This window comes from Cricetulus griseus, chromosome 3 (genome assembly GCF_003668045.3).
Source record: "Cricetulus griseus strain 17A/GY chromosome 3, alternate assembly CriGri-PICRH-1.0, whole genome shotgun sequence".
NCBI lineage: Eukaryota > Metazoa > Chordata > Mammalia > Rodentia > Cricetidae > Cricetulus > Cricetulus griseus.
The window spans coordinates 107045606-107058249 of record NC_048596.1 but is presented as its reverse complement, the minus strand read 5'-3'; the positions used below and the strand labels follow the sequence as shown (position 1 = coordinate 107058249).

Sequence of the window (12644 nt, the reverse complement as noted above, 5' to 3'; positions counted from 1 at the left end):
TAGCAAATTCAAGGACTACTTGGACTTACAAACTGACTTACAGGATAGTCTGGCAACTTAATGAGACCCTGCTCAAAATATAAAAACATAAGAGAGGGGCTTTGTAGATGTAGGTCAGTTGTAGATGAAAAGTTGGTGTGCAATACAGGAGACCCAAGGACCAACTCTCCATACCATGACAAAAAATATTTCATGTTCTTCAAAATAATTTATTTGAACATTATAAAATATTGAAAAGACCTTGCCTATCATTGTAATTGTCTCCTTTGGAGAAGGAGAAAATTCAGATATTTATCACTACTGGGTCTTTAAAGTTCATGTATAATAGCACAATTTCAATCCAGATACAAAAAAAAAAACACTAGCAATAAGAGTGCATCTCTTAGTACAATTCAAGTGCCATTTTCTTAAGCAACAGCTTGGAACCTCACTTGGAAACTTAGAATTCTTAGGAAACAAAGTGTATGGTGGATGCTCTGGCTCAATTTTATTCAGAGATGGCATTATTTAGACAGATGAGGGGGCTGCCACCTCTCTGTGGATCTTACAATGTATTGATAAGGGTAGGGAGTATAGCTCAGTGACAAAGTACCCTAGCCTGTGGACTCCAAAACATGTCTGAGCAAGATTTACCCCATTGTCACCAGATCTAATGCCTCAGCTCCTCCATTTTAACTTAGAGTTGATGCCATGAGTCTCCTCTCTACAAGATGGCAGGGACTTCTTCCTCAAGATCAGTGTGGTGAGGCAAAGCTGAGCCTACCTAATGTTCATCCTTTCCCTCCATTGCCACTCCAAGTCTCGTCAGTATCCCAGGACTTCCCTATCGAGATGATGTGGGTAGGACAGTTAAGTCACTTTTTCAAGCGATGAATACAAACATGACTTTGGAAGCCATGGAGATTGAATTTTGGTGTACATAAAAATGATACTCTGTGTTTAAAAATTTAATATTGCTCAGAAATGTTTTCAGTACTTCCTATCATAATGTTTCAGAGCCTTGGTGAGGACTGCTCCCACAGTTCTGAATGCTTCTTCTTGTAAGATGCAGGGCAAGCACTTTGGAGTCAGCCAATTAGGCTTCCATTTTTGCCATCATCCAGCCAGAAGATCTAAGACTTAATTTACTTTCTGTCAAAAATAGATAGGATACCTGATGCTCAAGGTCTTTGCAAGTTTAAAAAAAAAAGATAAAGTGTAGGGTTTTTCAAGTAGGTGGAACTTAGTTATGGTGTTTGTCCCTCAAACAGACTTTGATGTATGTTTTCTGTGTCAAGCCTGGAATGAGACTAAGTAGGTGGCAAATGCAGAGCCCTGCTCAGGAACCATGGAAGACCTAGTGAGCAGACCTGTGAACAGCCATAGTGAGATTTCACTTCGGTACTGTTGTGGCTGTGTGGGAAAGCACAAGTGTGATACTGTGTTGCCTGTGCTGAAGGGACAGGTGGCCTACAGCCATGAGGAAGGTGGCAGCAATGAATACTAAGGAATTTTAAAGATGAAACCATTCTACCTCCTAAAAGCTCTAATGTTAAAAGCTCCACGGTTTTTTTTTCTTTTTTATTTAAATTGGAAACAATCTTGTTTTATATATCAATCCCTGTTCCCACTCCCTCCCATTATCCCATGCCCCCCCCACTGACCTCCATTCCATCCCTCTCCTGCTCCATAGAAAGCATGATGCCTTCTATGGGGGATCATCAAAGTATGTCACATCATTTGAGGCAGGGCGTAGGCCCTCACCCGTGTGTCTAGGCTGAAAGAGTATCCTTCTATGGGGAATGTGTTCCCAATGTCCATTTGTACGCTAGGTATAAATGCTGTTCCATTACCAGGGTCCCCATAGACTGCCCAGGCCTCCCCTCACCCATGTGCAGGGGGGCTGGTTCTGTCCTATGTCAGTTTCCAAGCTGTCAGTCTGGAGTCCATGAACCATAAGTTTTCCTTATTTTCTTTGCCTTGAGTTTTCTTCTCCAACAGTTCTTGGTTCTCCATCTTTCTAAACTCATTGCCCAAGGAGGTGAAAAGGCCAGGATAGAGTTACCTGTAATTTCTTAGTCATAGAACTAACCATTGTGTGCAGTTAGTCATGGACAGGATGGTATCTACTCCGTCCTAAGAGGAAGGTGTTCTATGTCTTATAAATGCTAACCATCTTTGTCAAGCAGTGTCTCCTTGTACAAGTGTCCCCTACACACACTGTACAAGTACACACACACACACTCTCACACACACACACACACACACACACACTGGTACCGTCTGTGAACAGCAAAATTCCACTGCTCTCTGGAGTGTTATCCACTATATGATAGCTCACTATATTTGTCTTTCTAGAGTAAACAGATCATCACATGTTGTAAAAGGATCTGTTTGTTTCACATTTATATTCCACCAAGAACTAATTGACATTGCATATGTAGTGTAAAGGAGTCCATTTCTCTGGGCACTTTCCTGTCCTATCACATGTTATGTCACTAAAGCTGTAAACATAGCATGACTGTGTGGGTGCAGGATAGAATAGTGGTTAAGCAGAAGTGGTACAGAGTGGAACTACTGAGTATTTCTTTGTTTTAATTATGTGGGCTAGGCGAATAACGGCAAAGTTATCAGTGAATCCCAATTATCCATTAATCATGATTAGTGAGCTATATTGATCTTTACCCAAGAACTACTGGTATTTTCTAATCAATCAGAAGATAAATTATAAAGAATTATAAATTGGCACAGAAGAAACAAAGTTACACATGAACACATAGGAAAAATAGCCATTCTCATAAATTAGGAGATGTTCATAGTAACTGTGAGTGTCACTTTGCAACTATTAAGTTTTCATGGATGCTAAAACTTATGAATCCAGAAGGCTGACAAGAAGGCTTAGTGGGAAAAGGTGGTTGCTGCCAAGCTAAACAAGTAGCGTTCAACCTCTCAGAATCCTCATGGTGGGAGAAGAGAACCAGCTCACTCAGGCCATTCCCTGATCTCTGTATATGTGCTCACACACACACACACACACACACACACACACACACACACACACATACACACACACACACACACACACACACACACACACACACAAACAATACACACATATGTATGGGTTCTGTTCTTATATAAAATCATGTAAAATGCATATGCAAGTGATGCAAGTGTAAGGAGTAGGTAAGAATGGAAGGTTCACACATGAGTAAAAGACAGCATTCTTTCAGATACAGTTTGCTGTTGGATCATTATTATATCTTACTCAGAATAAAGATTCTCCATATCTTTAGTTGAGGTGGCTCTTCAATCAATCTACATGGCAATTCAGGCTCAGGTGTTGATTAGCTGACTGTGAGCAAGCTCTAAACCTCTTTTATTCTCAGTTTTTCAATCTATTAAACAGAATCCAATTCACAGACGTGGTAGAAACAAATGGCATAAGCATGTAAAATATGTCTAAAAGCTATTCGATGATATAAATGATCATTGATGTTGGATGTTATGTTTATTTCAGCTACTTATATACAAAATCAGTCTTGGTATATGAAACCAAAGCAAAATAATGAATCATATCAAATTCCAAGACTGGAAATCCAATTTTTCAAGACTTAATAAAATACTGGAATCATTACTGATTAATTTACAAATAAATGTTGAATTAGTAAAGTATTCTAATTTGTAGGTTAGTCTTTGTACAAAGATTTGTTTTAAAAGAAATTCTGAATCTTGAGAGGTACATTGCTTCCTATTTTAAATCACCTATGTCCAGTTAGTGCTACCTAGGTATGCATGAATATAGGGCCAGGCATGACTAGCCTCTTGGGGACCACATCCCTGAAGAAAAATGGCACTCCCTTACCTATTAGCCATTGGTTGTCAACAGCTTCTCAGTTGGGGTGGAACTTCTTGAGCCCCTCCCTCACCCATGTTAGAATTTCCCCTGGCCTGATCTGGTGTATGTCTCGTGCATACAGTCATAGTCATTATGAGTCTATGTGTGCAATAGCCCTGTCATGTCAGGTAAATATTGTTTCACTATAGATGTCCACTGCCTCTGTCATTTATGAAATTCTCAGACAATATGAAAACACATGACATAATAATCAAATTGATGTGTTATGTTCTGTGTCATATCTAGGTATCACTAAAGGCTTACTCCAGAATCATTCATGTCAAACCCAAATTACGAGGGAACACTAACTCTTTGTCTAAAACAGGGTTCCTTTTTCTGGTATATTATTCTACTTATCACTAGCAATCTGATTTCTATTATTTTCTTGACAGTAAGACTTATTAAAATATGCAATGGTATTTTACATAAATATCCCATTTTTATTTTTTCTTTTTCTTTCAGTCATTCCCAGCACAGCACTACAACTCGTCAACCTTCAGTGACTCTCCAACGGGCCATCTCCCTGGAAGGGTAAGAGAATAATGTAATGCCTTTCTTACAATGAAATATGCAGCGCTCAACTGTAGTAAGCTGTTCCTCTTCCTCCTGCATACACTTCCTTCCCTCATTCTCCTCTTCTTCTTCCTCCTCCTTCTTCCCCTCTGTTTCCCTTTATCGATACATCTTCTTTACCCTGGCAATTATTTATGGAGTTTGTGCTATGTGCCAGCCACTGTGGTAGGGGCTACATTTAAAATTCAAATGTAAAATCTCACCTTTCCTTCACAGGACTCATTGTAAGTGACACAACTCTCATATGTGCTTGAAATACAGTATAATCATTGTGCTGTATAGGAGGTGTTTTTGAAGGATTAGTGGAGGACCCAGAATGAGTTCTGGATGGAATCAGCATCAGAGTGGTAGTGGGAAGGAAAGAGAGAGGGGAGAGAATATGGAACCTAGCTTTATTTTCAGAAAAACCTCAGTCACAGGTACAACTCTTGAGCAACACAGGTTCAGAAACATTGCTTGTGTGCTTATAAGGTACCTGGCTGTATCTTTCTCTGTGTCTGTCTAGCTAGATATCTAACTAGTCTCTCTACTCATCTATCTATATCTGGTTTTATTTCCAAAATAATCATATTAAATAATTATCTTTTCTAAATCTTGCTTCTCTGTGGCATTACACAATCTTCTTAAGGATACTTACTTAAAATAATCCAGCTTGTATATTTTGGAAATCAGCCCTCTGTCAGATGTGGGGTTGGTGAATACTTTTTCCCAGTCTGTGGGCTGCCATTTTGTCTTGCTGACTGTGTCTTCTGCCTTACAGAAGCTTCTCAGTTTCAGGAGAAACTGAGCTTCCCATTTATCAATTGTTGATCTCAATGCCTGTGTTACTGGTGTAATGTTCAGGAAGCCGTCTCCTGTACCAATTAATTCAAGGATATTTCCCACTTTGTCTTCTAATAGGTTCAGTGCGGCTGGATTTATATTGAGGTCTTTGATACATTTGAACTTAAGTATTGTGCATGGCAATAGACGAGGATCTATCTGAAGTCTTCTACATGACAGCATCCAGTTATGCCAGCACAATTTGTTGAAGATGCTTTCATTATTCCATTGAATAAATTTAGCTTCTTTGCCAAAAATTGGTGTTCGTAGGTGTGTGGGTTAATATCAGAGTTTTCATCTCTATTCCATTGTTCTATTTGTCTATTTTTGTGCCAATACCAAGCTGTTTTCAGGACTATAGCTCTGTAATAGAGCTTGAAGTCAGAGCTGGTGATGCCTCCAGAAGTTCCTTTATTATACAGGGCTGTTTTGGCTATCCTGGGTCTTTTTCCATATAAAGTTGAGAATTGTTCTTTCAAGGTCTTGAAGAATTGTGCTGGGATTTTGATGGGGATTGCATTGAATCTGTAGATTACTTTTGGCAAGATTGCCATTTTTACTATGTTGATCAACATCCTACCTATCCAAGAACATGGGAGATCCTTTCATTTTCTGGTATCTTCTTTAATTTCTTTCTTTAGAGACTCAAAACTCTTATGGTACAGGTCTTTCACTTTTTTGGTTATTGTTACCCCAAGGTATTTTATGTTGTTTGTGGCAGAACTCAAGAAGCTAGTCTCCAAAACACCAAACAATCCAATTAAAATGTGGGGTACAGATCTAAATAGACAACTCTCAATAGAGTAATCTAAAATGGCTGAAAGACACATAAGAAAGTGTTCAACATCCTCAGCCATCAGGGAAATGCAAATCAAAACAACTCTGAGATATCATCTTACTCCTGTCAGAATGGCCAAAATCAAAAACGCCAGTGACAGTTTATGCTAGAGAGGATGTGGAGAAAGGGGAGCACTCCTCCACTGCTGGTGGGAGTGCCAACTTGTACAGCCACTTTGGAAATCAGTATTGGGACTCCTCATGAAAATGGGAATCAGTCTACCACAAATCCAGCAATTCCACTCTTAGGCATATACCCCAAAGAAGCGCATTCATACAACAAGGACATCTATCTGTTCAACAATGTTCATAGCAACACTATTTGTAATAGCCAGAACCTGGAAGCAGCCTAGATGCCCCTCAACTGAAGAATAGATAGAGAAAATGTGGTACATTTGCACAATGGAGTACTACTCAGCAGAAAAAAAAAAACAACAATGGAATCTTGAAATTTGCAGGCAAATGAATGGAACTAGGAGAAACCATTCTGAGCGAGGTAACCCAGTCACAGAAAGACAAACATGGTATGTACTCACTCATATGTGGATTTTAGACAGAGTAAAGGATTACCAGCCTACAGTCCACACTGCCAGAGAAGCTAGTAAACAAGGAGGACCCTAAGAGAGACATACCTGGTCCCCTGGAGAAGGGGAAGGGACAAGATCTCCTGAGCAAATTGGGAGCATGGGAGGAAGGGGAGGGAGCTAGGAGAATGAGAAGGGGAGAAGAAGAGGTGTGAGGAGGACATGAGGGAGCAAAAAGTTTGAGTCAGGGGAAGGATAGAAGAAAACAAGAAAGGAGATACCATAATAAAGGGAGACATTTTAGATTTAAAGAGAAATCAGACACTAGGGAAATGTCTGGAGATGTTCAAAGATGACACCAACTAACAATATAAGCAACAGAGGAGAGGCTACCTTAAATGCCCTCCCCTGATAATGAGATTGATGACTGACTTATATGCCATCCTATAGCCTTCATCCAGCAGCTGGTGAAAGTAGAAGCAGACACCCACAATTAATCACTGAACTGAACTGGAATCCAGTCGCAGAGAAGGAGGACTGGTGAGCAAAAGGGTCCACACCAGGCTGGTGAAACCCACAGAAACAGCTGACCTGAACAAGGAAGAGCTCTTGGTCCCCAGACTGATAGCTGGGAAACCACTGTGGGACTGATCTAGACCCCAGGAATGTGGGTTTCAGTGAGGAGACCGCTGAACTCTATGGGGCCTCCTGTAGTAGATCAGTACTTATTCCTAGCATAGGTATGAACTTTGGGAGCCCATTCCAGATAGAGTGATACTCCCTGAGCCAAGACACATGGGGGTGGGCCTAGGCCCTATCCCAAAGGATATGACAGACTCTGATGACCGCCCCCATGGAAGGCCTCACCCTCCCTGGGGAGCAGAAAGGATATGTTTTTTTCTGGGGGGAGTGGTAGGGGAAGAGGAGAGGGAGAGGGAACTGGGATTGACATGTAAAACAATCTTGTTTCTAATTCAAATAAAAATAATAATAATCCAGCTTGTATTGGAAAACATCGCTCTTCTGTGCAGACCTGTCCCCTAAAATCTGATATGAAAAGACTTTGCTGAGCTGGGGGAAATGGGTCACATAATTCACATGCTACATTTAGGCTGCTACATATAGCAAAGACTTCCCAGGGTAAAAATTAGACAGCTAGAAAGATACTAACTTCAGACATAGTCATATAAAATCAGTAACCTGCTTTGAATGCCCTGACTGTCTCTGCACATGACTCCTTGTGGTAATGATGTTGTCTGTGGTGAAGGTGCCAGTTCAGAGATCTCTCTTCCAGTTGTGTTGCTTCACTTTATCCCTATGAAGAGTTCTCAAGGCATTGCTCAGCATGGGACCTTTCTACATTGTGGTCATAAACACAAAGACTGGACTTCTGTGAGTGCTAAATGATGCATCCTTCTAAAGCTATTCCCACTCCCTCTCTTCATTTTTATTAAGCGAAGCTTATTAGCAGTTTGCCTAATAAGCATTTTGCTTTGCCTTTACCATTCTTTCCACTTGAGTTCAATGAACTCTGCTATAGACATAATCACTAATTGTAATTCTCCGATAAGATGAATTAGCCAAAGGGGGGAAATTGTATTGAACTCTGCCAACTTTCTGCAAAGTACCAAGAACTTATCAGATCTTCAATAAGCAGGAATTGAATACACATTTGCCCAAATGCTCTGGAAATGAAAATAATAAGCAGAACAGATTGGTGTAACTTCAGTAACTTTGAAGACCTACACTCAACACATAATCTCAAAGATATAAATGTAAAATTATTTCTATAAAATGACTCTGGGTGCTGAAATAATCTAAACACAAATAGAGCATTTCAAAGGAAATATCTTGGAACCCAGCACACTGTCGTCTATTCTATAGTCTATGCTACATGTGTCCAGCTGGATGCCATACCAAGATAACATAGCATGGACTACCTACCACTAAAGACATAATGGAAGAGTTATTTTCTATTTTAAATGGAACAATGAGTCTTAACCAGGTTTACCATTAAGGCACTAAACTTCTTAAGAGTAGATAATCAACTGAAATTGGAAATCCAATTATATTAAAACATCTTTCTAATGCTTTTGCAAAACTAAAATAGCTACAAAAAATAATTGCTAAGTGAAATGTTTAAAATACCATCCAGCTATATAATTCTCACCCCCCGTTTCTATTTACATGACATAAAGTAAGCAGAGATGTTTTTTTCTTTTCCAGCTAATTTGATTTATGGAGACAGAAAAGCTGCCTAGCTGAGCCCATCTACTGAAGTCAGTGATGTTTTTAAATAATATCCAAATTATCGATAACTATACCTAATACAGCAAGGCAGAACAGTACCGCCATTACCAGTGTGGGCTCTATGCTCCCAGGTCAGCTTGACAGATACAACCCACACCTTGCTCTCTTCCCTTTGAAACTTTATCAGAGAAAAGTAATGGAATTTTAAAGGGGATGGTGCCAGAGTGATAAAGGAAATAGAATGGGGCAGCTGATTTCAAAATGTCACAGAAAGTCAACTGGGGAGGACTGGTGAATGAAGCAGAACACAGGAGCCCCAGCTTTAGGTCTCATGGAAGCAGGACCATGGATTGTGTGACCCCCAGGGCCAATCTTCACAACTTAAATAAATATCTGTTATGTCCCAGTACCCCAGTGGATGGGTGAAACTTCAGAAATGTTCCAAACCGCATAATAACAGCTTCTTCCAGGTTAACTGGGCACTCAGCATACACTATTGCATAGCTTTTGCAGAAAAACTAGCATGGAAATTTTTCCCCTCTTTACAGTTTCATGCATGGATGTTCTACAGAACTTAGAAGCATGAGCATATGACATCTTTTTCTTCCTTTCAATGAGTGTTGCTCTCTTTAATGAAAGAGAACACGTTTTTGCTTCTTTTTGACATACCCAAATTGTCGGCATCTCTACCCTAGGACTTCAGGATTTATTAACTAAGGGCTACTTGTATACCTTACTATGACACAAGTGACCAACCCAATAACTGAGCCATCCCATACGTGACTAGTGGGCAGGCAGCAAAAGGGATGGCTTGTATCCTGAGCAGATGGAGCAGGTTCCCTTAAACTACTCTAAATATTGAACAGTTTAAAACTTAAGAGCTATTTACTTCCAGGTTCTCCCAGTTGCTACTTTCAATCATGGTTGACTGACTAGGTAACTGAAACATCAGAAAGTGAAAACACTAACAAGGGATGCTAGTCTATGTAAGTGACATCTCTTGGGTTGTGTTTCTGGGGATGTCACCCATGAGAAGCAAACACAGTGAAATCACACTGTGCAGAAGAACCTATATCTCAGAGAAAGCAAATCTGCTCAGCCAGACCCCAGGTCAGTTAGAGACCTAGGCTTCTCCTCCGTGACTGAGACACAGCCTCAGAAACTCAGAGCCTTTCTTCACCCAGTACAGGGCCCATTTTTTGTTGCCTTATACAGTTGTTTTAGAGACATCCTATAAGAAGAATTTTATAATACACTAGTAATCTGTATTAGTAAAGTGGCTGATATGGAAGATGTTAGCTGCCCTTTATGAGAAGCTCTTGGGAAATGAGAAGGCCATCTTTAAGAACATTACAGACTTTAGTAACAAGAGAGGGGACTAAGAGCAGATTCTGAGAATGAGACTAAAGAGACTTGCACTCATCAAGCACACCTTTGTGTGTACCAAGTTATGTAGACAAGTCTTTTAAACCAAACCCCAAAACAGGTTTTCTGAAAAGTACACTCTCTCACTCCTCCAGGGAAGCTATATGAGTTTATTTGCATGTTGGCCTCCATAGTAAAGCCCTTCACATGAAGGGTCGATTAATGGGACAGTTTCAGATTAGTTGACCTAACTGAACACTGTCATTAAACAACAACCAGCCTTGTAATTCAGGAAGATCACCAGGCTGTCTAGCAATTTTAAGACTGATCTGAGCTACACAGCAATGAATGATTGAATGAATGAATGAATGAATGAATGAATGAATGAACAAATTAATGAGCACACACACTTGTGGGATTCTGTTAGGAATTCTGAGGAGAAGAAACAGAGAGGAGAAATAAAAAGCAGAGGAAAATGTTTTTTTTAAGACCTCATGGACACCCTTTGCCAACTTTTACACTTCTTCATTCATAAACAGAAATGAAAAGAAGTTGCCAAACATTTTAACAACGCATGCAAAATGACAGAACCATGATAATAGCACATATTCAAAGTCAAAGAGCATCTTAAAGAAACAGTTGACTGGAGCAACAAAATATAATTCAAAGAAACTCAGGCTAAGCAGATTTTAGAAATATGGGTAACCAGAAAAATTAACAGGAAAATGGTCAGATGGAATTGCCTGTGATGGGGTTGATTCTCACAAGAGGCAGTGTGGGCTTAATTCTGAGGATTCAGGGCAGAGGTTGCAAACACTAAGAAAAGGAAGTCAGTCATGTGCAAAACTCTGGAAGGATTTTGCTCATGCTGCTGAGATTTACAAGCAACCCTGGCTGCTTGGCACTTTTCTTTACTAGGTACTGATCCCCTTTTATGTAGTCGTACACAGTCATTTTAGAGGCATCCTAGAGGAAGAATCTTCTAAGCTATGTTTTTGCATTAGTGAAACAGATAATATGGGAGGTGTCTACAGGCTGCCCTTTCTAATAAGCTCTTACAAAATGAGGTGGGTGGGGCATCTTTAGGGACATTACAGAAGAAATTCCCTATATGTCAAATGTTTAGTCTACCTGGCCCCACCCAAAGCTCTCTCCAAAATCACTAACTTTTCAACTGCCCAACAAGAAACCAGATTACTCAGACTAATGAGCCTGTAGTGATAGTCCCGATGTGCTTTTTCCACAAGACAGATCCCATTCCATAGGGACAGCCACATGCCAGTGTTCATCACAAGAGATGCCCTTCTGTACTCTAGGACCACTCCAAGCTCTTAATATCATGAGAGCTGAGGAGTCCCTGGAGTTCCTGATTAAGTATCCTTCCAGAGAAAACTGGGGAAATCAGATCTTTAAATGGAATTACTCTACTTACTATTACCTCTCTTGCCTGGACAGAAGCAGTTTGTTTGTAGCTAAATTTGCTTCCCATTTCCTAAGATGCTGAGTGGCCTTAGAATCAGGTCATAATTTCATTAGGATCTAGAGTTTGGTTCTGTTATGTCTCATAATGTAAGGTTGAGCTCTTCTCATCTATCACCCAAAACAAGATGGAGATAGTGTCTTCTAGCTATAGCACAGCAGTTCTCAACCTTCCTAATGCTGTGATCTTTAATACAGTTCCTCACGTTGTGGTGACTCCCAGCCATAAAATTATTTCCTTGCTATTTCATAGCTGTAATTTTGCTACTGTTATGAATCATAGTGTAAATATCAGATATGCAGGAGATCTGATGTGTGACCCCCAAAGGGGTCATAACCCACAGGTTGAGAACCACTGTCTAACATTTTGGAAATGAGAATTTTGCTTCTAGACTTTGAAGTATATTTCCAGATGTGGAGCCCAGACTTTGGCAGGGCCCATTGCTCTCCTTGTCTGGGAATATCTAGCTTTCTGGGACAGGTAGCTTCAGGCATCCTTACCCATGTACTGGGAAAGTAGTCAGCAACAGTATTCAGTTTCTAATACAGGTTTCTCCAGTACACTTCTCTACCCAGACCCCAAAAAGCAATATAAGTAGTGAGTGAAGGAGGCTAACATGCTGACATATGTACCAAGATGCAAAGGTACTCCTCAGACTTGAAGAAGAGCCTTGTTAGTTACTAACAACTTGTTAGTTGTTGTGGTCCATGGTTAAAAGTTGGAGCCATTGTTTATCACACACATTGCAGGCCTGGTGACACACAGCTGTAATTCCAGCACTCAGAAGCTAAGGCAGGAAACATTTGAGTTCTAGCACAGCCTGGGCAACATAGAGGGATGAAGGTAGAGTGGAGGAAGGGAGAAGAAGAGGTGGGGATAGAAAACAAAGAAAGGTTAGTAATACTATGAAAACGCA

General features: G+C 40.2%; 1 protein-coding gene across 3 annotated transcripts in view; it reads left to right on the top strand.

Moving 5' to 3' along the window:
• Positions 1-12644, top strand: part of LOC107977363 (disks large homolog 2) — a 1172797-nt gene that overhangs the window by 784902 nt on the left and 375251 nt on the right. For all 3 annotated transcript variants that reach the window (XM_035442394.1, XM_035442396.1, XM_035442395.1), the window contains one exon: positions 4340-4408. In XM_035442394.1, the coding sequence (XP_035298285.1) occupies positions 4340-4408 (69 nt within the window). The remainder of the gene's footprint in view (positions 1-4339; positions 4409-12644) is intronic.